The 26,953-nt window shown below is 42.0% G+C and overlaps 1 protein-coding gene across 2 annotated transcripts in view; it reads left to right on the forward strand.

Moving 5' to 3' along the window:
* The first annotated feature begins 1,790 nt into the window (after positions 1-1,790).
* LNX1 (ligand of numb-protein X 1) overlaps positions 1,791-26,953 on the forward strand; it is a 60,612-nt gene continuing 35,449 nt past the window's right edge. For both annotated transcript variants that reach the window (XM_058023974.1, XM_058023975.1), the window contains exon 1: positions 1,791-2,279. In XM_058023974.1, coding sequence (XP_057879957.1) covers positions 2,188-2,279 — 92 coding nt within the window. In that variant the 5' untranslated portion in view covers positions 1,791-2,187. The remainder of the gene's footprint in view (positions 2,280-26,953) is intronic.

The following is a 26,953-nucleotide window of genomic DNA, read 5'->3' on the forward strand; positions in this document are numbered from 1 at the left end:
CAAAATCTTGAACCCCTAGTGCAAATGCCCTTTCCCTTTGCTATACCTATAGCTTAATTTAATGTGATTTAGACCTTCCTGCTTGTCTTCATTTTTTTGACATGATGATGTTGTGGCCGTAAAATGAGCAGGTCACCCATTCCCAATTTACCCCCAACCCCAATAAATAAGCAAATTGAAATATTGGGTTTTGCATGGAAGCCACACAGCTAGCACAACTTCTGATTTCTAGTGTTGATTTTCCTACGTGGATATGTGCAAGTCACTCCAGTGTCTTAGTTTCTTTTCCTTAAGGTGGTAGTAAAGGGACCATTCACTACATATCTTGCAGAATTGCATTGCTATAAACAATGATTTGGTCCTGTAAAGGCCTGGCAAATTTTATTCTAGCACTTCCTGTTGAATGTCAGTGGCTTGGCCTGGATCTTCCCCTCAGGATCCTCAAGATCCTGTGCTTCTGGCTTGCTTGGCCTGAGCCCAAGCAGAGATAGAAAGAATTGTCTCAGGAGTGTATTCCCAACATCTCTTGCAGTTGCCTCTTGCCTGTGTCAGGTTCCCTGCACCAGTCCCAGGTTTGCAAACCCCAGGAGCAGAAGGCTGGAGAGATGCAGTAGGGTCTTCCTACCCTAAGGCCTCTAATGTAGGGTAGTACAAAACATTGCTACATAGGCTGGACATTTTTTGTCTTTCTACTCATGACATGGCTTTTCTTTCCTCAGAATGGTTGGGAGTGCTGAGTTACCTTAAGGCCAAAGGGCAGAGTCAGGAGAACAGGAAACCACAGGGAACTTCTGCTGTGGGGGTTTCAGCTTTACAGGGGACAGGTACTGCAACGCCGCTAGCATTCCCACTTGAGGGAAGAAATAGGAAAGAACATTCTGAGTGATCCCTAAAGGTGGACTTCTACATCCTTGTTCTTGCAGATGCTGCACAGTACCTTTATTTTCTTTAAGCACAGCATTAATTAATTATCACCTAAGGTATGTTATGCCTCTGCCTAATTTAATTGTTGGAAATGCAGAAACCTCTCTTGCCACCCCATCTCCAATTAATGGCGAGGAGAAGAATGTTGTGCTCTGTCATGCCCAGGGACAGATTAAACAGACTGAGCTGATGCTGTTCTCTTTAACTCTTGTGAGTCAGTAGAGGGAAGGGAAAATGTGTGATTTTGCTAATTAAAAATACAATAATAATCATAAATATTTGGCGTCTGCAATAAGAACAGTTCAGAGCCCACCTGATATCTCCAGAGAACATTATTGTGTTCTCAGTGAATAAATTAAAGTAGACTCTGCTAGGGTCACCAGGGTGGTCAGCAGTCCTCACATTACTTGCATTATTCAGGTTCAGACCAGTCCTGGTTCTCAGAAAGAAAACAAAAGTTTGCCCTGATCAGAGATGAGGTCACTGATGGGACAAGGTGAGCTTGCTGTTTTATGCTTTGTAATTGATGAGAGAACTTTACCATTTTTTTAAAACACTGGTTACCATGGAGCAGTCAACTGAAAGCATCCTTATTTAAAATGTTTCCTCTTGCATCCTTCAAAAAAACCCCTGAGAAGCGACATGTCCTTGGATTATTACAAGATTTATGTTTGTACAAAAACATCTGACTGGATTTGGGGAATTCAGACTGAGATGCAAACAGCCAGCAGTTGGCTGTGATCTTTTGCAGCGTTTTACTTTAAAAAGGTGTGGTCTTCTGATATCGCCTGCTACAAAACTCCACAGGGGGCATTTTTTCCCCCTCCTTGTCAGACAGCTACACCCTTCTGTGATGCAGTTTAGCTCGTAACCCATCTGCTTGTGGGCAGTGATGTAAACATACCAGCTGCCTCTGAAGAACCACTCTGAATCCTGCAGGAGGCAGGTCTCTTCCCCGAGCATCGCTCTCCTCTGCAGCATAAGTCACTGTCTCGCCAACCACGCTGTGCTGTCCCTAAACCCTCACATCTACCCATCTGAGAGTCAGATCGAGTAATCCTCTTACAGGTCAATGATTTTTGCAGTGTAGCTTCGTTTAAGGGATTTAAGCTCGATTCATAATGTGCTACCATTGCGTTGAAATGGAAAGGCTTGCTTAGAAGGGGCTTGGCTGGCACGAAAGCTTCTCGTGGTGTGTCCCACCAGCACAGAGAGACGGTGGGAAGGAGGAAACCTAGCAGCAGTGCCAGCACTGCACTGAAAATGAAGGCTCTCCTGTTACTGGTCCTACCTTGGCTAAGTCCTGCAAACTACATAGACAATGTGGGCAACCTGCACTTCTTGTACTCTGAGCTGTGAGTACGCACAGTCGCGCTGGCATCGTGCTCTCTGTCTGTCTGTCTGACCCGAGTGGCGGGAAGGGGCTCACCATGAGTGTCAGGGGTCTGTCTGCCTGTGTGTCTGTGCCTGTGCATACGTGTGAAGAAAATCCTGCAACCTCTTGCCAACAGCTTCACACCGTGCTGCTTCCCATCCGGAGGGCTATTAATAGCAGTACATCCCCATTGCTTTCTGCCTTGGAAGCAGCTGAGACATACTGAGTGAAGCTGCTTTCTCCCTTATCAACTTGTTTTTCTGTACTGTTGTTTTAGGTGTTTGTTGGTTTGGGGTTTATTTCCATTTCCGAGTCCGTGTTTTTCCTTTATTCCTGTAAATAGCCTTGTGGGGATCTGGGTATAGGGGAGGGCATGAGGATAGACACCCCCAGTAGAGCACTGTCTGTGTACATGCATAATGTTCTGTGTGTAAAGCTGCATGCCTGTAGCAAAACGCTGAGAAGCCTTTCACCAGAAATAATTCACTTGAGACAGAAGAGAATTTTCCCGTATTTCTGTTTTTGCCTACAGCAGAATGTTATTTTTTCTGTAAAGCAAATTTAACTGTAGCAATCCGTTCATATATCTTCATGCTTTTAAAAATCCCACCTCAAACGACCCCATAGCTGGTCTTTCCAACCCATAAAACAAATATTCTATGGTATCTTCTGTAAATGTTACTACTTTAATTTGTGCTTGAATGTTATTGTACTAGTTAGTGGAGCTTTTATGACTAGAAATAGCTATTTGCTTCACTATGTTTTCATTAATTACGTGTTGTTTGTATTTTAACAAATTGTCAACTTTCAAGATTTTCATTGAGATAACGAGTGAAATGTCTAATTCTCTCAAAAATAAAAAATTACTGTATTATGCCTACAGTGGGAATATTTTAGTAACAGTTGTGATTAGTACCAAAGAGACTAATTTTCAAATTATTTTGTCTCTACTGTCAGACAAAAATAGCAGTGTTTTGCAGAAACACAAAGTCCCCTTTTGAAATCCTTGTGTGATGTGCATGGCAACTATTAATAATTTAGTCACACTGCGTACAACAGCTTAGGATTTCTGTATGCTGTAGGTGTTTTTAAACATTTAACAAATCTAGTGTTGAGGGTTGCAGCTATGTCATCATTTTAATTTACTGGCATTTTGTTTAAGAATGTTAATTTAAAAAAAAAAAAACAAAACCAAAAAACCACAAACAACAAACAAACAAAAAACAGTTAAGCCAAGCAGGCTACAGGAGCAATCAAGCTCAAAACAGGGCAGATGAACACTTATAATGGAAACAATGGCATCTGGGGCATCTAGTTTCCAGGAAAACAAACCAATGAGATTAATCAGAGCACAGGCACAGATGCAGTCTTCTTGCTTTTCTTGGGGAATTCAGGTTCACTGAGTCTCCCGGGATAAAGGGCTATGATGTACGTAGCTATTCATCTCTTATTTATTTAGCCTTCTAACCCACAGAGATGTTAGTTGTGCTGAATGTCTGCAGTTGTTCTAATGGAGTGGGTGTGGACTGGGGCTTGGACGTGCATCTTCAGTTGTCAGCAATGGGAGGTGCACATCCCCTCGCCAGCACCCAGCCCTGGATGCTATCTGGCATCCTGCTGCCAGGAGCCACTGCTCAGGGCCTGCCACACCATTCTGCCTCTGGCCAGGGCAGCAGAAAGTGGGATTTACTGGGGCTGACACAACCCAAATGGGCACCAGGCAGTTTGACCTCCTTTCAGGAATTTCTTCTCCTCCTCCACGTGTATGTAGAGGAAGAGTTATCTCATCATCTCTGGCTGCTGCTGGATGCTGTACAAGGCATTGATATACTAAGCAGTGGGATGGATTCAAGGTCCTTTCTAATAACAGCAGTTGAAAGAAAAAGAGAAATACTGTTTTCGGTCCTGTTTAATCAGTTTATACAAGTGTTATGACCTACAGGTTGCTTCTTCAGTTGGTTGGGCACTGCTCAGGCATTTTTAATGCAGTTTTATGAGTGAAACAGAAAAGCCACTGGTGTCCAGGACAGCCTGACAGTCAGGGGCATGGGTTAACTTTTGCATCCTAAACAAGCAGCTTTGTAAATTTTTCCCCACAGCTGACTGAAGAGTCCCTGCTGTGTGTACTGTGTCTGATGGCTTTCACCATGGTTACACCTGCTCGGTGTGCTGTGTCTGATGGCTTTCACCATGGTTACACCTGCTGTATGTAGTGTGTCTGATGGCTTTCACCATGGTTACACCTGCTCGGTGTGCTGTGTCTGATGGCTTGCACCATGGCTCAAAACTAGACCATAGTAGGCAGAAAGCATTTTTTTTCATTATCACACTATCTTTGGTTGCTGATGAGTACAAATGCTGGCCTCAGTCAGGACTCATTATTTTCTTGGCTGTCAGCCACCAGAAATACCAGCTGAGGAGGAAGAGTGGGATGATGGGTTTGCTAGCAACAAGGAAAGAGCTGGAGGACAGTGGGGGATGCAGTTACCATCACTGGTGCTGGCACAAGAGGAAGACTAAGAGTGCTGGGATTCACACTGCCCTCTCTCTCACACAATCCATCTCTTTCCTTCTACTCTGTTCAAAGGTTATGTTATTTGTATTGCATTGCTGAGGTTTGCTTTAGTTCTAGGGCATTTTTGTTCCTAAATGTGGAATAGGCTGCTTGGAGAATAGGGATTACAGCATAGCACAAAACCCATCTGGAGAGGCAGACCCTGGAATCCAGCTAAGAAATAAAGAGATTTTAGGAGATTTGAAGAGGAGAAATGAACTTGGGGAAAGGCTGTGCCAGACCTTTGCACTTCAGCTAGGTGCCACACAGATGGAAAAGGGAGGTGTGTGGACATGTTGTAGTGGCACTTTATGGAATAGATGTTGGGTGCCACTATTTTTAGTTTTCTGTTTGCAGTCTGATAATTACAGGTATTCACAGGAAGCAAATACATGTCCCCTGATGTTGTCACCTGCACTAAAACCACTTCCCTGGCTATTGTATGTTGTTCTTCCCTAAGCACAGATATTGACACGGATGTTGTTCCTGTCCTTGCTCTTTGCCAAATCATGAAGAGCAGCATGTGGTAAGCCAGGGTTCTCCCTTTTGAGGAGAAGCCCATGGAAACATCTGACAGAAGAACAAGAGAAACCTATGAGATCTACCTTGAGGGATCTCTGGGAGATGGGGGGATGTAGCCACACAATGTCTCGCACCATCATAAGGGTATGCTTGGGTGCTGAGGAAACCCTACCCCAGGATCCATGCCTTCTTCTTCATATACCTGTAAATACTTGGAAAGGCATCTGCTCTCTTTCTTTCTTATTTAACATATCTTTAGAGAGGAAATACTTGCCCCAGCATTCTTTTGGGTTGAGGTATGTTATTCCCTCCAGTTAAAAACATGGTGTGTGCAAGGAGAGGCAGCCTGTGGTCACTCTTAGGAGGCCTTCCTGCGTGTGATGACCTGGTGGCACTGCTCACACCATTGCTATCCCTCTCACTTCATAGGACAAGCTCTGCAGCAGGGTATTCCTCAATAGCAGGACTTTCTGCACCTTTAGCTCAAAGGGCACTTAGCAATAAAACTGACGGGAGGGAGGTTGCAAGACTGGGCAGTGAATAACCTCACCTTGTCTGCCTAAGGACATCAATGACGTGACAGCCTGGGGTGCTGTCCAGCCTTATCCCAGCTCAGTGAGTGCCCGTGTGGTGCCGGGCATTGCGTGTGCCCAGCACAAGGGGAGTCCTTGGCAGCCACTCCTGCTGGCACTCCTTCCCTCCTAGGATTAAACAGCTCCTGGCCTTGGTCCCTGCTGGTAATACATCAGCTACATCTACCCCACTAATCTCAATCAAGCCATTGTTTTTTAAAATCTTTTGTTTGTTAGGTGGAAATGCACAACCTACTCCCACGTGTGGAAAAAAGTACTTTATTTTTTTATTACCCTTCTTGAGTTTTGCATGAAACAGTCAAAGTAATCTCACCAAATTAACTGGATCCAGTTTCCCCATATAACTTATACAATAACTACTCTCTTAAATTTGAAATCAGCACTTTGGGCTGGAATAACCAGTAAAATTTAGTTTCTCTGTTTATTCAATTTAAAAAGAAGAGATGCAGGTGGCAGCTGTCTTCTAGTGCCATTGAGCACATCTTTTTTATGGTAAAAACAGTGAGATGCACTCTCCCAGCCCCCTTACAGCCCTGAACTCTGCAGCCAACTTTAATTCCTATTCAACTCAGTGGGGAAACTTGTGTCTGGCTTCAAGTCTATCCTTGTAAAATATCTTCCCCACAGAGAGGCTGGGGAACACAAGACTTGCAATACTCATGACAAAATTGATAAGCCTGGAGCACCTTTTGGGCTCATGTGTTAGTCCACTGCAATAACCACATGTTGACCTCCTTATTCTGTGCAAAGCTGTGTTTATAGAAATCTGTGTCAAAGATAAACATAAACTGAGGTTAATTAAAGCTGAAAGTGCTGGAAATCAAGGCTTGAATGGAAACATTCTTGAATAACAATATAAATGATATGTTTAGGATATCTACATTAAATAGCCAGGACAAAACACACTGAGATAAAATTCAGAGGGTCTTTTCCAAGATGTTAGAATTGGAGGTCTCTTGGAAAGCAAAGCTGAGGTGAATTAAAACCGAAAGGCACGAGTGTGTCATGGGCTACCATTAGTTCCATCCCTGTGCTACAACTTCACAAAGGGGCCAAACATAGAGTTGGTTTTCTTTCAGAATTCTGAGCTCTACCTCAAAATCTCCAGCAATGACCTATAGTGCGCCTTTCTCAGCCTAGTCCCTCACTGCAGTTAGTCTCACTCCTCTTCACCATCTCTCTCCCTTGCCCTTCTACTTCTCTCCTCTGCCTCATCCCTCTTCTGGTCCTTAGCTTTGTTTATTCCCCTCCTCTGTCTCTGCTGTGTTCCTTTGTACTTCCAGCCTTTAGATTTCCACAGGAAATCTTGAAATATTAGTGCAAATAAGGCCAGAAAGCCTCTAAGTAGAATCTCATGTAGGTGAACTGAAAATATGCTGTATTATTGTTAAAAGTACAAAAAGATTTGTAATCTAAACTCTTAGTATTGAAGTGCCCAAACAGAATTTTCTAAATACATTATGTTGCATTCAAGAGTGTTTTATGTTAGCGTAGGGGTGCAGCAGAAAGCTGTCATTTAATTGACTGTAAATATCTGGGTCTGGTCACTCTTCAGCCGAAGTGCAATTGCACCCCTTTGGCAGCACAGTGGGGTCTGGGTTCTGCCCTACCTTCTGCCACCCTCTCACAGAGATGGTACCTCTCCCCACCAGCACATCCCTCTTGGCTTCTCTGCACAGGTTAGAGAGGGCTGAGTTTTTGTATGATTAAGTGTTACTGGTTAGCATTTTTTCCCCAGCGCTGTGATTCTAGGTTCAGAAATAAATTTGTCTAAGACAGCTCCAGAAACCAAAAACCCCATTAGAGTATTAAGAATTTGTTGGTTCTGCCTGGGAATTTTGTGTATAAGGAAAATTGGCATTTTAGTTATAGACTGAGAAAGATCCTGCTTCATATCCTTCTATGCATGCAAAAAAGTTACCTTTACTCCAATCACAGCTACCTACACACACTTGAGATCAGAATTAGACCTTTTATTCCTCTGGGTTGTTTTCTCAAGGCTTCTCACACCTTTGGAAAACGCTGACGTTGGCCCGTGTCAATCTCAACAAACACATTCTGTTGCCAAAAGTAAAACCTCAGCCAGCCAAAAAACCACTAAAACCCTGCCAAGATGGAAAGGCAGTGCAACAATTATGGTTGGCAGAAAGGTTTCTTTTCATGAATGACTTATGTCTCAATTATATTTGATTTTTCTGTAAGTTGCTCAAAAAAAGGTGCTTACATGCAAAAGAAAGGTGCTTACAAGGCCCATGTAACAGGAGCACAGAGGGGTCAAACCTTTACCCCACTTGGAGGCCCCCTCACAACAGGCAATCCACTTTGGAATGGGGACCAAAGAGGGCAAAGCACTGAAGGTCTGGTGGGGAAGGAGGGAGGAATGAGGTGGTGGGAGTTGCAAGAGGCTGGTGCTCACTCACAAGCAGCAAACTCCCATTTCTTGCCCGACATTCAGCCGCACAGGCCGTATGCTGCAAGTTTGGCCGACCTCTGCATCTCTCTGACAATTAACCTAGTTTAACACTGGCACTGGCAGCATGACAAGGATATTTTTCCTTGAGCTATTTCTCTGACAAATCTGCCAGAACTGGGCTGTCCTGCAACGTGAGGATAAGCACTGCTCTTGCAGAGCTCTTATGCCTGTCGTGGCTTAAATCCTGCTCTGAATACTGGTTCTGAGATCAGCCCCAACGCAGCTTGTTACACTCTAGGGAAGCAGACTAGCAGGTCTGAGGGTCTTCTTGGATGTCTTTAACACTCTTGACCTTTTGGGGAAATCTGCCTTTAAGGTCCCCAGTCCACAGAGTAGCCAAGTGCATTTCATGACCTTCTCCATGATGGGAGCTATTTTTCAGGAACTAGAACTGATATTCTGCATCTTGGCATGTGACAGCATGTCTGAACTGCCTCCTGGAGCCATGCAGTAACTGGGTGCACAAGGATGCCAGAAGCACAGGACGCAAACCCAGAGGTTTTGTAATAACATCGCCAGCAATGTTGGACTAAGAACTGCCTGTGTTGCAGCGTGCAGGTGACTGCCTGGGGCTTCCCCTTTCAAAAGAGGGTCCAGGCTGGTCCCTCTATGTTGAGCTGGCACCTCAGTGGGGGTATCTGTTAGTCAATGACATGTCACATGTCATGACTAAACCTCCACTACCACCAAAGAATTCCTGGTTTGGATCCGAACTCTATTTTGGGATTAAGAAAGTGAATTGTTTTTACAGGGTCTTAAAAAGCTGAAGGAACCCCTTGGCCTCAGCCAAGTTGCAGCTGGTAAAGGCTGCATTTCACTAGTGAATCCTTGGGCTCTCCCTAGAACATGCTTTATCCATTCATTTAATTTATTGATTGACAACAGATTTTGAATACTGAGCAAGGCAAGTTCAGCAGCAGCCCAGTGAAACGGCTGGAAATTTCAACAGATGTACAACTTTTGCACAAAGAAAAAATTCTGTAAATCATCCATAACTTTTACATGGTGTACAATATTTCCTCCCCATATGAAAGAAAGTAGGCTGACTGTAACAGTGGACAAGTCAAGTCATACATTCAGAAAGTTTTTTTGTAATTTTGGTTGGATTTCTGCTGGCAGCATCCTCAAATTTTACTGATGAAGTCTTGTTGTTCTCAGCCGTGCAGGCAGACAACCAGATTTGTAACAATGACACATTGCCATTGGCTGTATCTGCTCCCATTCTCTCTTTTTATCAAGGCACTGGGCTTAGTGTAGAGGACACATGGGAGAGGAGTTAGAAATCACTCCTCTGTTTTAATGGAGTTGTCTTGTTCCATCAGGTTGCTGTGACACATGGTAAGAAGTAGGCTAAGACAAGATATTTGCAGTTTTTGGAGCTGTCTTAATTTTTATTTGCTCTTCTACTAACTTACAGTATGTTATTTACCTGAATAAGGTAAAATAAGTGAATAAAATGCCTTTAGAGCTATAAATTTCAGCTACAAAATTCAATCATTAGTGTGTTACTTTGTAACTTGTTTTTCTCTCCTCATCTCTCTTGAAATCATGTTGGCAGGAAGCAAGTGTTTTAGATCAGCAAGTCATTTCATGTGCATGTATTGTGAAGCTTACGCTCTGTATTACGCATTGCAGTCCCATCATTCACTAGACAGTCTACAATATATTTTTAATGTAGAATTTCAATAATTTAGCTACCTCTTAAATAGAAGGCAAGGGAAATCTGCTCCAAGGGTTGTATTCTCCTTTCTCCTCTGCAGAACTTAGTGAATGGATAAGATTAGTAGACTCATGGCCTGGGATTTTTGTGTTTTATTAAGAACAGACAGTACTAATTTTGAAAGCGTAATTCAGGTATTTTCTTTTCTTCTCCCATATGTGATAAGCATTACTGTTATATGTTATTTTTAACATCCAGTAAGTACTGGTGATATTCCACTGGTTTTAACTTTCCTTCCCATGTAAAAGGAGTAGTGGGATGGTTTCACAGAAACGTCCAGAGAGACCTCTTCACTTGTGGGTTTTAAAATTCAACAGTATCAAAGGTCAGAAAACATCCCTTGTGGAGCAGGCTTTTATGGAGAGGAGATGGGCCTGATTAACCAAATCTGTCCTGTGATCCATGGGAGACCATTGGAAGTAGAGTGTACTGTGCTGCTGCTATTATATGAGGATGTGTAGGTTGATATGGATGAGCAAGGCTGTTTCTCTTGATATGGATGAACATCTCCTGCCAAGAGACTAAATTACAGTCAAAAATAAGTGCTCTGTATGAAAAGCACATGTTGCAACTCAGCCCTTTGCCAGGCAGGTTTTGCTGTGGGAGCATAAATCCCAGGAGTTTGTTGTGGCTTGCCCTTGTCAGCTCCCAAAGGAGCATGACCTCTGGTTCTGATTTAAACAATTGGCACATCTCTCCTTCAATCATTACTTCCTGGTTTGTTTTACAGAGGGAAGATGGCACTGCTGGGGAAAGGATAAATAAGATTATTTTTCAAATGCAGTGTGTATATACTGGTGTTTCATTTTTTGTTCTTGGTGCTGCTGTGCCTGAGGTTGTCATTGGGATCTGTTGAGGCGATGCAGAATTGAAAGTGCCAGTGGCTGCTACATTGCTCCCACCCAGGCTGTGATGGAAATGTTGATACATTAGTAAATGTATTAGTAAATCAGTTTAGCTATGCTAAGAGGGTTCTGCTGTGGATGCCCATGGTATCTACTGCAGCCCATGCCCCGCTGCTGCAGCGTGGACCCTGCCATTAGATTGGCAGAATCTTGTGCATCCCACACGGCCCCCAGTGCTGGGAGCATGCTGTGTTCTCAGCAGCTGCTTTCCACCTGCATTGTGCTGTCATGGGTCACAGATATGGCCAAACAAATGTGTTTTCCATGGTGCCATGTCTGTCAATTTTCTCAGTGACCATTTTTAAGTGGCATTTAAATTTTGCATATCTTGACGAATTTTAGTTGATCGAATGTGCGCAGTTTCTAGCAAACGTGCTGCTTTCAGTTTCTTCCCTCAGAGGAGATTAAATTCCAGTACATTTTTTATTCTTCCAGGGCATGACTCTAATGAAGTTGGACAGTAATGGTTGCTGCATTTCACGTTTTTTCTGCTCTTTCCCCAGTAGCCTAAGTATCTGTAAGTTTGAAGGCACTTACAGTTATGGTTTTTGAGCTCAAAATAAATCAGAAGAGAACAGACCAAAACAGGACACAGCATCTAATAGGATATATTGTATAAATATAAACTTGCACTTAATATGTTGAGCTGAGAAAGCAAACAAATTAGCCTTGCAGATCTGCTTTTTCTATAATCTAGGTTCAAATAATAGTGAAGTGACCCAAGTGAACAAAAGAAATTCAGGAGGGGAGGCCAAGAACAAGTAACCTTCTTCTGGAGATGATGAACTGTAATCCATACCAGATACTTGAAAAAAACATTTTCTCCTGTTCTATTTACCTCACAACAAAATGTCCTGTCCTCTCGTCTCCTTTTCTCACCTCTTCTCGCCAGCAGATGCTAAGTTGAATCCTTCACATTTTTGCTAACTCAGTATTTGCAGAGAGGTTAACAGTCTCCTTCTCAGAGACAAAATGCATTTCACAGGTTTGCTTTTTTTTAAGGGCTGCTAATTGTTGCTCCGATCTTCCTGTGCTACATGTCTCCTCTGTTTTTCAAATCTCCAGCAAACAGACGTGTACTACCAACACAAAAAATACCATAGTGATATTATGCCCTGTGGTGCTTTACAGCACCAAGAAGACTCCCAGCTGACAGTAAAAAGGGTTTAGCCTGTGATGAAAGTGTTTGCATGAATTTGTTTGCATGTTGGGTAAAAATAACAGTTTACTCTTAAATAGGTGCTTATCTTTTTGCAGTACTACATAAACTCTCTGGACACTACCTGCAAAGTACAAATTGGCTGCTTCTGCCCTATTTATCTTTTAAGAAAAGATGCAGTTTTGAGCTTTAAATAGGTTCTTCTGTGGGTTCTCTTGACAAAACTTGTAAAGCTCATTTAGTCTCTGTCACCACCAGTACCAGGCTGTGTTTTGGTTTCTTTGGCCATTTTCCATGTGACCGCTCCTGGCTACACTAAATCTTTGTCTTTCTCTTGCTTCCTCTCAATTCCTATTATATTATCTTGACTCTTGCCTCTCCCACACTTCTGCCCCACTAGGCTGAACTATACCAAAGGATCAGGGAAGTGTGGCTTTGAACACTGAACAGCATGACAGCAACATGTTTCTTCTGTCTGGTAAAGGAGAATTGAACTGGTTTAAAAACATTAGATGCTCTTGGGTTGAACTGCAAATAGAGATCACCAAATGTAATTTCAAAACCTCTTGAAGTTAGTGGGTTCAATCAATCAATTGATAGACACTTCTGCTGGGGCTGCACAAGCCATGTCCTCACTGTTGTAGTGGTGGCAAGACCCTGTCTGCATCTTTCTCTCATCTGTGTAATAGTGAAAGAGTCAGTGAAAGGATGATGCACTTGAATGTCTTGTCTTGTTGAAAGAGAGGAAGAAGAAAAGAGAGAAACTGGCTGACTTGATCTGGCAAGGACCCTTGAGGTTGATTCCAGTTGTGCTGAAGACACCGAGCCATGTGCCCTCTATTACCTTGCACTGTTGCAGCACTGCGAAACTCTGACCTGATTATGTTTCTTACTTTGAATTTATGGATTAATGTATGAGTAATGTATTGTGAATTTAAGCTGTAGAACTTAACTTCAGCAAAACATGTGGAGCTGAAGGCTAAAAGCAAGGAAATCTTTATGGGTTGACCAGATTTGCTAAGACTCCTTTTATACTACTTTCACTTCAGCAGTCTTGGTGAATTCTAAACATTTGTCTGTTAGACTAAACATGGGTTAAGGCAGACCATGGAAATAGCTCAGTTGAAGAGCTGACATCTAATCAGAGTTTTATCAACTGATCCTCTGCCTAGTTAAATTACCATCTGGACTGAAGAGTTGCAAATTGTCCTACAAAACCCACTACGAATGGTGAGAATAAAACAAGCCAAAAAAAATAGGGGTCATAAGTTCTCTCCCTGTGTAATTCAATTCCTCTTGCTTAGTTGATTTTTTTAGTTCCAGAACCTTGCTCTAGTTGTTCTGTCTGCTATTCCAGTACTCAAACAGAGGATGCTATGGAAGAAGTTGCAAAAACAGCCAGATCAATGTGCTTGATTTTTGCCTCACTTAACTTAGTTCTATACAGGTATTACTCCACTGACTTCAACAAATTACTCTCTTGAATTTAATTTTAATTAATTTGGAAGAAGACAGGGGTTTTCATACACAGGAAAACTTCTGCTTTTCACACCTATAGAGCAGAGAGATAGAATAGTAGAGATCCAAAGAAATATTTTTGAGAAAGGAATGTCTAACTGCACTAATTTACACCGCGTGGTTTTTAGCAGAAACGGTAATTTAAAAAAACAGAACATCCCTTGAGGGCATGTGGGTGAATGAGTTGAAACAATATGAATAAAATGTCATGGACTCCAGCTTCTGCAATCTTTTTGACAACCTCTTCCTCCCTCAAAAAATACACACCCCTGTGTGGGAGATTTGTAAAACCTCAGACTTCACTTCTCCTGTCCCTTGTGACAATGGTAGTTGTATGACAACAGATCTTATAAAACAGTGACTTTTCTCATGGGTTTTTTGGGGTTTTTTTGGGGTTTTTTTTTTGCTTGTTTGTTTGTTTATTTTTTGGTGGTTTTTTAAATGAAATTTATCTCCCTGCATTGGCAAATGCAAATTCCATTACTTTAACACTGACCAGAAAGTCCCTTTGGAGAACATGTTTTCAGGAGAGTAGCAGGACTCAGGATAAAACAGTGACCCACTGCTGAATAGTCAGATCTGCTGCCGAAGGGCCATGGTACAGAAAGGTCCCTGTTTGTCTCCAGCTCCGAAGTCTGTTAGTCCTTGTAAGGCCCATGCATGCCACCACAGAAGGCTTCTAAGTGTTCAGGGGTGGACAGGCTCGCTGCCTGTCCTACAAATTACTGAGGAAGCTGTATGGCATAGCTATAGACTAAGGTTTAATCCTGGTCCCCTCTCACCACCTCTCATTGACCACAGTGATGGGGATGAAGTAGGAATCAGTTTGACACATCCATTTCACCTCAGTGTGCCAGACATAAGGAAGCAGAGAGTTCAGGTTTGGTGTTCTTTTTCTGTTGACTGAAGGGAAAGTCTGGGTTTATGGTTTCTTCGTTCAGAATCTTCTGTGTGATTTTTTTCCTGATCTCCTGGCGGTGTCTGAGGGTGAGGTGAGTGTGGTACCACATGGCACACCTTCCTCTGTCTGTCCTCCCTCCTGGGCAGGCTGTGGACACAAAGGAGGGCAGGAGACAGCTCATGTCCATCTGAGACCTGCTTTGGCTTGCTGCATGGGCATACACTGGCAGTACTTCAAAGCAACCTTGAGATCGTGTTTTGCCTCTGAAGGTGTGTGACTTCCTGCAGAACCCAGGAATAAACAGAATTTTGCTGCTTTCTCTGGGACAGCTGGCCCAAGGGGGCAGACACAAGAAGAGAGATAGAGTCATGGGTATTACCTGAAATCCTCCTGGGACATTCTGTATATTAGGACATGACTGAGCAGGAGAGGGCTCATATAGGGTTATCTCAGCTGCAGCATCTACACTGAGACACAGCTGTGCTCTCCTTTCTCTGAGAGAAACAGAGAAACTGGATGCTAAGTAATTTTATAATTTACGTATCTGTTTTTCAAGTAGTGTTCACTATTTGGAAAGTTAGTCAGCCTGGGCTTCCTGAGCAAAGTTTTCAAGAAAAGCTTGAAACCATGTGAACCATCATTCTGGAACCACCTATTGTGCTTTATGACAGTAACAACTCTCTTGGCACCTTTCTTCCCCCTCCCTGACATTTCCACAAAGAACAGCTGTGCTGCTTACGGTCCCCTGTGCCAGGGAAGCAGTTGCTGATGTAATCCTCCCCTCCCTTCTGGCTGCTTTGCAAAGAGTGCTTCTTCCAGGTCTTCTGAAACAGTCACATTGCAGAGAAATGTGGTCCTCACCCTTTGAAGCTGTTGCTGAGTTCTCAGGTCCAGGCCTGAGCACAGAAGTTCAGGTGACTCCTGATTCTTTAGAAACATGTGGGTGCAGTGACATATTTAGTAGCACATCTTACTAAAGTCCTGAATTCTTTTGTGCTTTTAGAAGGTAAATGGGTGTTACTCTCATCGCCCTCTCCCTTTTTTGATAGAGATGCTGAGGGGATAAAGTGCTGTTCCTACAGTTAGGACTTTGTGGCAGTGCTTTAACTCTTACTGCTTTTTGCGCTATGGTAGTTTAAAGAGACAAAGCCTGTGTTGTGGGAGACATTGAAAAAAAACCATAGTAAGCAAAAAGGACTTTTTATTACATATTAAACAAAGCAAACTTAGCAACTAGTTTTCAAGATGTGGCATACTGAGGGATAGACCCTGTCTCTCAAAGAGAGAGAGGCTTGACCAATGAGGCATTTGGTGTCCAGAAGAAAGGGTGGTGAAGAAAGGAAAGGACAACCACTTAAAAAGGTGGTTTGAACACACAGGGAAGCTAATCCCTAATAAAATTGGGTGTGAAGTGACAATACTGTTCTTATTCTAGGATAGCATCTCTGGTGAATACCCTTACTCTGGAATGGGGATTTCTCCAGGAAAGCTATTCTCAGATGTGTGTGTCTGTACATATAATATACACAGTGTGCCTCAGGTATCATTCCACAAGCACCACAGTAATCATGTACTTCCCTGTTGCAGACAGCCCCTAGGAAGCAGCACCACCCCTGTAAACTGAATGTGGTTAACCTTTGCAGAATACTTCGTGCTCCATTTTTAAGGTCATCTCAATGCCAGTATCTAAGTTCTCAGAAAACCCTGCAACATGGTGCTGTAGCATCTTCAATTAACTTTTAAAGAAAAAGAAAATAATTTGTCATGAGGCTTTTCTGTTTACAATCACTAACTGTTAGGTATTTATTTACGTTTTTTCTTCCTCCTTTTCTCTCTACATTGCATTCTTAGAAACACACACAGTGCTGAGTATCTGGCTTTGCCCTTCAGGAAGCAAACTTGCTTCAGGGCAGTTAAGGAAGTTTCTCAGAAGTTGAAGATAGGTAAACTGCCAACCACAGGTCTAAGATTGTGAAAAATTACTACAGAAACCCATGTCTCAATTTATAATATAAATATTTAAATGCACTACAAATTTTGTTTAGTCTGTCTACCCATTTTTTTTTTAAATCCACCATGTCCATATCAGGCTAAGGTGCATATTTTGTAACCATTGGGAAATTACTCATTTTATCTGCTAGACTATTCTCTATTGTATGGCTTGTCAAGCAATCTGCATTAACAGCATGCTGTGTTTATATTTACATGAAGCAAGTAGGATTTGTTTTATGTACGTCCCAGTCAGGGCTGCAAACATGTCCAATGCCCCCAGCATGGTGCTGTCCACTGGACACCAGTATGCACGTCCAGCTGCAGATCCTGTCTTTTGATGATGGTTTGGGTCACCTTGAGCGATGCCTTTGATGTGAAAATTAGCAGATGATGAGGCATGGCATAAGCATGCTGCTGGAAGTTAGATTGCCAGCTGCCTTCTGAAGGACCAGGGTCATCTCAGTCTGAAGAAGACAGATGCAATTATCCCCATCTCAGAGCTGATAATGAAATGACATCATTTCCAATGCCACCTTGGTTTTCCTTCAGGGAGTCCATCATTACTGCTAACAAGACCCAAGTCTACTTAAATTGTGACGTTAACAAAATCACAGCCTGGGCTGGAACAGCCTCAGGCACAGAGGCTGTCTGAGTCATCCAGATGCCACAAACTGTCACACAGAATTCACAGTTTGAATTCATTTCAGGACAGGCTGTCGCACAGCAGCCCCAACCCCTTTTGTGGGAGCAGCAAGGTCAGGCAGGATGTTCCTTCTAGGACAGCAAGAGCAAGGCCACTGCCCTGTATTACCCAGGAAAATGTAATTTTTGCCCATGCTCAAGATTCAGTACTCCAAACCTGCTGCTCAGGTTTTCCCACCATGTTCTAGGTGCCCAGCTGTATGATGTTTATATTTTAAAATTGAAAGCAAGATTCGTCATTAGAGCTTGACTATTGAAATTTCCAAGGCTGCAGAGTTGTAAAAAGGAAAGGAAACTGCAGCTTCCTGAAGAATATTTTGTATTTTTTTTATTCTGTTTCCAGTACTTTAGTTGGATGAATACAAAAGTTAATGTGTTTTGTAATAGGACAGGAGGAAGTGACTGCCTTTTATCCTGAAGAGGCTTTTCTAAAAATTCAATAATTAAGGAAAAAAAAGCAGAGAGAAAACATCCAGTATCTGAATGGAGCCTACAGGGAAGCCAGAGAGGGACTCTGCCAGGGCCTCTTGTAATAGGACAAGGAGTAATGGGTACAAACTGAAAGAAGGAAAACTTAGGTTAGGTATAAGGAAAGAATTCTTTACTGTGAGGATGGTGAGATACTGGAACATCTTGCCCAGGGAAGTTGTGGATGCTAGCAGCGTTCAAGGACAGGTTGGATAAGGCCTTGAGCAACCTGGTCTAGAAATGTGTCCTCGTCCATGGAAGGTGGGGCTGGGACTAGATGGTCTTTTAGGTTCATTCTAACCTAAACCATTTTATGATCTTCTCTTATTTATACAATGCAAAAACAGCATGAAATCTGAGCAATTAGAGGTGACTAAGAAAACCTAAAGAAACACAAAACATCTGTAAACTAAGGAATATGAAGGAGCAACAGCATGAAAAAATTTGGTTTAAAGGAAGATACAGGGTAAAACTTGTTTACTTCTCCTACTTTTTTTTCACAGTGAGTACAATTGTTCACTGGAACAACATCACCAGGGATGTGGTAGAGATCCCATCACTTAAAGTTTTCAAGATGCTTAAAGTTAATAACCTCAGATACAAGTTTTATCACTCAAAGTTTTGGAGAGGATGCTAGATAATCTCATCTAGGCTTCCTCTCTCATGAAAGGTTGGACAACAAGATCTATTAAGGTCTCTTCCAGCCTGGGCTCTTCTATGATTTTATGGTACTTTTCTTTGTCAGGGGTATGCATTTTGTGTTGGTAACATGGTACGCACTTCTGAGGGCATCTTTTGTCCCTAAGGTTGAATTCTTGCTTGCACTCTAATTTTTGTGTTTTATTCCTTGATTCACCAGTTATATCCCAGTGATCTGAGAAAACAATAAACAATTTCCCAGAGAGGTTCTCAGCCCGTATCTGAAGCCTCTAAGGCCAATTCTTCAGCTTCAGACTAAGGGGCTTGTGTGGCTTGATGGTATTGCTAATCCAGGCTGGATTTAAAGGAGAATGCCTTTGCTGTGAACCTCTCTCAAATTCAACTGAAAAGCCACATCAGGCTCTGAAGCAGGACTCAGTTTCTCCCTCCCTCTGTGCAAGTTTTTTATTTGGATGCAGCAGTGGCCTACCTCTGGCTTAACTCACTCTCAGAATAAGCTTCAGCAGGAGGAGCAGAACTCAGCCTAATCCCAACCTGAGTTTTAATGGTTAGAGACTCCTGAAAACTGAGGTGGGAGGCTGTGAGCTCCTTCAGCCTCCTCACCCTCCACTGACAGTGGTCTGCATACAACAGGAGGGAAGCCACACCACTGCTCTCTCGGGTGCTTTCCATCATATTGAGCACAGCACTGCCTGTAGGTGCCTGTCTGGGGAGAAGGGCAAGTGGACTGGGCTTTTTTCAGATTTGGGTAAAGGAATTCAGGTAAAAAGTATGCCTGATAAATCTATTATAAAAGCGTGTTCCAAAAAAAGAGAAATTTTCACAATTTTTACAGCACAAGTGAGCATTTCCTATTATGTGAGGTTTCAGGGGACTATAAACAACATTCCAGCCATGCTTGCGCTGTGGCTGGATTTGGACTTTCTGAAGCCCTTAAATGTTTTCACAGTGTGTGCTTATTTTAATGGATGGGTGAAATATCTCACTGAAATATCTCATATTCAACTGGGTGGAACCCATAGAACACAAAGAGTGAAGATTTTTGCTTGCCAAATGGGTCTGGGGGGATTTGTTCTGAAAACTGGCTTGGGTTGTCCCTCTGATCCACCCTCTTCTAATCATACAGGCAAAAGAGAAGAATGCAATCTAGTTTACTTATAGGGCTGATTTGGGCTCCTTGTTGACTATTAGACATCAGATTTTATAAGAATATGGGAAACATTTGTGACATTTCAAGAAGCTGCTTAGTTGTACTGGCAGAGATGTTTGCTGAAGACTCAGCCAGGCATCTGACAGGGCTCTCTGTGGTTTTTCAACTGCTGAGGTGTGCTGAGACCTCCTTTTTTTGTGACCTTCCTTCTGAGGAAGCACAGATGTGTTTAGAGTGTGATATGTACCAGGATGTGTTGGCTGTATAATTTAGAAATCCATGCTGACCTAGAAGGGATCTTATGTGACTTTTGGGTCACAGTGGTCAGAGACAAATGCCACCAGAGCTAGACCTGTGGATGGCTGTCCACAGCATGTTCTGTGAATAAGATTCTGTAAGGACAGCATTTGTGATTTACTGGATGTAGCTCCATTATTTCCTATAATTTCAGATTCCAGTGGAGAACACTGTAGTAAACTCAAGTCTTGGGTTGAAAACATCTTGAAACTGAACACAGTGTTCTCTTTTTATTATATCTAGAGGCTTATGGGCATGTGTTACTTCTCTTTGCCAACAGAAGCCTCACACCTGCTCTCAGTAGTGCTGGCTTGCTGAGTCTGTGACACAGCAGATATTGTAATTAGTTTTATTTTTAAAATAAATGCATGCTAAGTATGTGTAAATACAAAGTTTCTGTCTGTCAGGCTTTTCTGTCTGTAGCTGCAAGAATTTGGGTTAAGCTGATCCTGTCAACCCTGTTAAAAACCAACCCCACTTGTCCCATTGCAAACATATTTTGCTCACTGCATCATACAGTTTTTATAGCATAGGTGGGGATAGTAGGAGGGGAAGACAATGCTGAGATATTAAGTTCCAGGAGACTGGTTATACCTGTTGAAAATAATCCAGTGATCAAAAGACCGAACAATAAAAGTGAAAAACATGAGAACAATAAACATGAAAAGCATATGAGTCAACAGATTGAATGCTTATTCTTAATATTAATTATATGTGTACACACATAATTTGAAAAATGTAGTGTATTGGATTGAGAGTATTGGATTATGAGTATTGGATGAGTGTATTGGATATGAGAAAGAGCGTTGCAGCGCCTCAAGAATTCGTTTGTCTTTGCACTTGTTATTTTTGTCATAGATAACCTGATTTTAGCAGCAATTTTTGAGGCTTTGTGTATATATGCTGTGATTTTCCCTAGGGTCATTTCTTAGTTAATGTTCTAAATTACAAATATTTTTAGTGATCCTGCTGCATCTTTGTTATGTATGATCTCAATTCCTAATGTAAAAAGGTTGTATTATCATTATTTTATTAGTATGAGGCAAAATCAGTGGTCAAGATTGCTGGTTGAGTGCTAGTTTTTTGAGTGGTCTTGGATGGACTTGAAAAGCAGATATGAAACTCAGAGCTGCTCATGGCAAGTCTTGTGTTGCTTTCTAAATACCCAACTGATACACATTACTTGTGATTGCTCCCTTATCCACAACTTCTGTAGATAGAAGAATGTACAAATATTGCTAAGTACCTACATCTTTCATGAAGAAAACTCTCTTTCTAATTTTGTTTTCTCATTTTCCTTTGGAAAAATGTTCAGGTTTGACTCTTGAAGTAGTAAAAGCTGAATCTTTTAAGTATGTTTTACAGGTAATGATACAATTCTGAAAAGTGATGAAAGCTCTTGGTAAAGCTTTCATCAAGCTCCACTTCTGCTGAAGTCAAGAGGAGCTTTTAGTACTTTGGTACTTAAATACAGCACTTGGACAAGATTAGTGGGTTTAAATAACGTATAATTTGTTGAATGTTGTAAGTATTACAAGCCATCAGCAGGGTTTACAGGCTCTCACCAGCTCAAAACTGCTAGTCCCATGTGTCTTGTTTTTCACTCTTACTTTGCTCTGAATCTCCTAACCAAGTACTCACAGGTTTCTTGCTGTGTCAATACCTGGGCACCTACCAGGAATTAGAGACAGTGTGCTACTTCTGTTTTTCTTGCTTGTGTCAGCTGGTGTGAGTAGATTGCATGAGATATGTAGATCACTCTTTGGGAGCTTCAATCTTTAATTAAGCTCAGTATAAATAAATATTGCTGCTGTTTTGTATCACACAAGATCACTCTGGTACTGTATGTCTGGCCAGTATCTTCTCTGTGATGACAAATGTTTGTTTAGGAGTAACATAGGTGAATTTGTTTGTAAACCAGGAGTAAATAATGAATAAGAGGCTCACTGCAGTCTTCCACCCTGCTTAACTCCTCAGTTTTGTAGCTCCAGGTATACTTGTGCTCCCCAAGCATTACGTTTGAAGGCAGTATTGGAAAAGGTAGAGGCTCTAGAGGCAACTCCCGGCTATGCCTTATATGAGGAGTGGGAACAGTCTGCTGATGCCTTTGTGCATTTTCAGAGCATTTGTGACTTGAACACGGGGGGAAAGGGCACAGAAGGTGAAGCAAAAGCAATATTCACAAAGTCAATTGTGAATATTGGCTTCTCTAAAGAAGTAGTTATGTTAAGAATAAACTAGGTGTGCTAACCTGTAAAAAACAGTTGAAAAGCCTGGGTACCAATTTGCCCATCTCAGCTCTCTCTAGCAATTTACAGCTCCTTTCTCCTATATGTAGGACCGTTCAAATTTGTTGGATTGCTTTAAGACTAGAAATTGAAATTATAATCCCAACTTGAAAAAACATCAGTACAGCTGTGGTTTCAAAATCATCAGTGACAAAATAATAGCCTGAAAGAAGTGTCAGGAGAAAAAGAGAAAATGTTCTGGACCAACAATTTGTACTTAGTCCCAACAATAACTGGGATCATTGCACAATAATCCCAGCCATGATTTTTGTCTGCAATTGCAGGCAACTAGTGTTGTTTTCTGATTTCTTCCAATTCCTTTTTCCCATGATAGATGCTAATGGGCCTTTTAAAAGATTTCATAATAAAAGCTCAAGATGGTGGTTGAAATACAGCTTTCTGAGTTTTAAAGAGAAGGGGGAAAAAATCCTAAACATGACTTCATGTTAGATGATACTTTGCAAGCATGCACATGAAATTTAAGCTCTACATTATATTTAAGATTAAAAATGTGTTCCAAGTTCTTTCAACTCTACTGAAAACTAGTAGGCAATATGGAAATACCCCCTTTTTCAGTATGAGCAGTCAAATATGTAATAGGTGGTTGGTTTTTATTGAATGCTTGTTCAGTTTTTGTCTGACACCAAGTCTTTTTCCGTCGGTAGTTTTGGGAGCTGTGAGGTCTGAACTCTGAACTGCAGTTCTGTTCTTCATCAATACTTCACCAAAATACTTTTAAGGGCCACAAACATGATGATGAACCATGCTTGCTCCTCCTTCTTAGCAGATAAATGCCAGAAATGGGAGTATGTCACTATAGCTGAAGACTAAATTGGAATTATCATGAATGCTCAATATTTTTTCCTCATATTCTTAGAAAACCTTACCTTTTTAATCCATGAGAACTACAACTCCTTTTTCTACTAGTGGACCCAAATTCATACAGAGTAGCTGACATGAAAATATGAGTATACAGATACTCCTGTGCACGTTCCTTATATAATGCACAAATATATTTTGTTTGACAGCACCTTAGTGCAAAGGCGTTGTGAAAATGACAGCCCTTCCCTGGGGTCAGATCTTTACAGATAGGACAAAGCACAGTTTTAGACTTTGCTAGTAAGGTAGTTTTCCAGAATTTATTGAATTGTGATGTCTTCATTAACACAAAAATTGTGGAAAAAACCCTTAGGAAACCATAATGGGAATATGCAGAAATTAAACTGAAACAGATAAATATGTGAGAGGTTTTCCTATCTTGTGGGAAAGTATTTAAGCTAAATAACTTTAGCTTAATACAATAAATATTATGAGGACCTTTATAAATATTTAGAGACTAGTAATGCAGAAATACAGAACCATTAAATCTATGATGTGCTTTTACTATGGCAAAGGTCTCTGGCTGACAATGGAGAGCAAATAACATGAGAAAATCTCTCTGACAGCTAGACAGAGAAGCCATTTGCCTCATCTTAGTTTCTATCACAGCTATCTCTGTGCTGACACCCAGAAGAGCAGTGTTTATGGAACTGTAGGAGGGAATTGCTGATCCCCAGCCCTGCAGAGGCAGCAGGGATCGTGCCACAGGCCCGTGCTGCCCTCCCAGCCAGCCCTGATGCCCCAGGTGTCAGGAAGCTGCCTCTAAAAGGCTTTTGTTTACAGGGTTATTGGAGACAAAGAGCAGTAGCAACTGGGACAATTTCCCACTTAATTGAAAAATATGCTTTTTTTTCTCCAAACAAGATGGCAAGTCTCTGACACTGAGAGATCCTCAGGGAGAGGATACCCAGGTGCATCAATGCCAGGGTACAGAGTGCACAGAACAGCTGTGGCAAGCACCTGGAAATACTGCTGGCATTATGAAATTCAAGTGCAGGTGCAGATCAGCCTATTTCTAGTTGTCTGCTTAGATATGGGTTTTGCAGCCTGTCTTTCAGCAAATGTTCACTGGAAACTGTGATCCAGAAGTTTAGGGTTTGCTTTTTATATGGCTCATTCCCTTCTTTAACAATATTGAGTAAGGTTTCATGTAGGCAAGATCTTCTAGCCATAACTGAATACCATGATTACAGTAGCTTGAGGATTGTTCTTAACATGAGACAGTTCTTTACAAAAAGCGGAAAAGACACATGCATTTAAAAAAATCAGGCACTTATGAAGCTTCTTTCCATATGCAACATTCACGCAATAGTTAATCCTTGCAGGAACTCAGAATTACCAAGGAAAAATAATTTCTGTGAAGTGCTCTGTTTTTAGCTTATATCTGTAGCATGGGATATAGTGGGAGTTCAGGTGCCTCGCTTCTTTTTCGTAATTGACTCCATTTCTTGGTGCACTGTTGGCAAAAGTGAGATCAGAAGAGTTGGTGTTAATCCTGTCTGAAGAACTGATCCAGTCACTTCACTCCCTTGTGATGGAGTTTGAGAAAACTTCAGAGTTTAAGTGTGTGGCCTGAAATCCACGTGGTTGGGCTTTGGGTTGTGTTTGGACTACTGTCACTGCTAATGCACACACAGTGTGAATGGTTGCTGTGGGGCAGGAATTGTCAACACCTTCTTGTGAGTCAACCTCTCCAATTAAACCCCATGCCTCCTTTATTCCCAGGCACAGCAGGAACCTCTCACCAGGGTGTCACAAGCGAGGTTATCAGCACCAGGTTATCCAGGATGCTCCTGGTTGATCAGCTTTGTTTTTTCCATCATCTTTTCCACTGGATTAGTTTATGGATGCTAGAGCACTCAGGGAGTTTGTGGAACAGAGGTATGGTACACATTGTTGATGCTTTGGACCCCAGCTTGTTTGGACCCCCAAATTACACAGGGATGAGGCTTCTTGCAGTGAGACCATAGCTGAAACACACTTGTCTACCCTGATCAGGGTTTAGCTGTGGAACAGCATTGACAGCCCATTATGCAGTATTTTCTTTGGATGGGCAATCTTATGTGCTTTGTATACAATATTCTTAGTTGCATTCTGACAATGTGTCTGCTGCTTCTGCACTAAAGAAAAGCAGTTCAAAATATGAGGGGTGCTGGAAGTGAGGTTGAGAAAACACTACTGGAACTGGGCAGGGGAGGGGTCCTGCTCTGTTTATTTGTGTCGGGCCTGGGTCACAACCACTGTGACTCTTCAGATTCACTTTTTATCCCCCTGTTTCATGCCCAAACAGAGACTGTGAAGTGACACAGAAGGCAGGGCATTTTTAAGAACACATGCATGATAAATCATAGGATCATAGAATGGTTTGTGTTGGAAGGAACCATGAAGATCATCTAGTTACAGTCCCCCTACCATGGGCAAACATATACATTTTTTTTAACCTGTGGAATTGTTCTATTTAGATCACTAGAAATGAGGTGAAAAAATCCATGCAGTTGTCCTTGCTTATGCTTCGGTTTTACATTCTTTCCCTATGTCAGCCTGGGTAATTGAAATCCTTGAGGTCAATCTTACTTTCAATTCCTCCTTTGCTGTGCAAGTCAGGGATGCTCAAGGAGAACTCTCTTTTCAAACCACGGTTTTAATTTGAATTTCAAATGACGTGGATATGTTTCTGTTGGCCCTGAGTTTAACTGAAGGCTGTTTTTACACATGGTAGGACCAAGTTAAGGCTGCCACAGGGTTTTGGATCTCCTTGCTCTGGCTCTTGGGATGTGCTGCTCCTGAAGCCTGGAGTGCAGAGTGTCCCTCAAGTGTGGAACAGGGTGCTGGGCACAGATTGCCCTGTGGCTGCCAGTGTTGATACCAGCCAGAATTGCAGCCCTGGGTGAAATTTCAGCAGCCACCACTGCTCTCATACGGCCCAGTGGTTAGCTCATACCAGAATATCAGACAGTAGATATCTGCTTCATAAAAGAGGCTGTGCAAACAGAAGAAACTATTTTCTCTGTTTCCTGTGCACCTAGTGACACTAATGTCACGAACAGTACAACACACATTATTCATGTCTGTTTATCTCTCTGGGGTTTGGCCTTCAAATTGTTTCAGTATTGCACGGCTGCAGAGATGTACTCACTGTCCAGCACAACTGGGAAGGAACATAAATCTGTGGTTCACCTTGGCCTGCAGACAGTGCTGAGTTCACTTTCTGACTGGCTATGTTAATCAGGTATCCCACTCTTCCAGCTGCAAATCAGGCATTGTGATTAATACTCACAATGAGAGAGCTAATTACTGCTGGCATGTAGCTGTTTTATGTTTCTCTCTTTTCTGGGAGCCAAATCCAACCATATGGAAAAATGTAGCTTAAACACTGTAAATATGATTCCACTTAGACCGTCATTTCTTCTGTTTTCTGTTATCACAGCAGTGTCAGCACAAGCAAAACAATGAAAGTGAAGAGATGCTGTTGCAAATTTTATTACAAGTTTGAGGTATTGGGACTTATTTTCCCCTTCTTCAAGGACACTGTGTTAATCTGAAGAAAGAGGTCTTGATTTGTGTTCATTTATGCCTGCCACAATTATTTAAGAAATAGCTTCAGTGATCATACTTGAAGAGCTCTGGTTCTTCTTTAACCATTTCTGGCAGCGCTAGAAAGATATGCTTTGTGCTTTGTATCATGACAACTTGTCTTCTCCAATAAGCCACATCTTAAACTGTGTCAGTCCTCTCCACATTCAAAGTAGCTGTCTTCTGTTCATTGCTGTTGGAATGAAGCTGTTGACTGTGTGTCTGCAGTGCAGCCAGCAGCAGCAAGTGAGGATTTCCACAGAGAGGGAAGGCTGTAGCAGTGAGCTGCAGATGGGCACC

Source organism: Melospiza georgiana, chromosome 5, assembly GCF_028018845.1.
Source record: "Melospiza georgiana isolate bMelGeo1 chromosome 5, bMelGeo1.pri, whole genome shotgun sequence".
NCBI classification, from domain to species: Eukaryota; Metazoa; Chordata; class Aves; order Passeriformes; family Passerellidae; genus Melospiza; species Melospiza georgiana.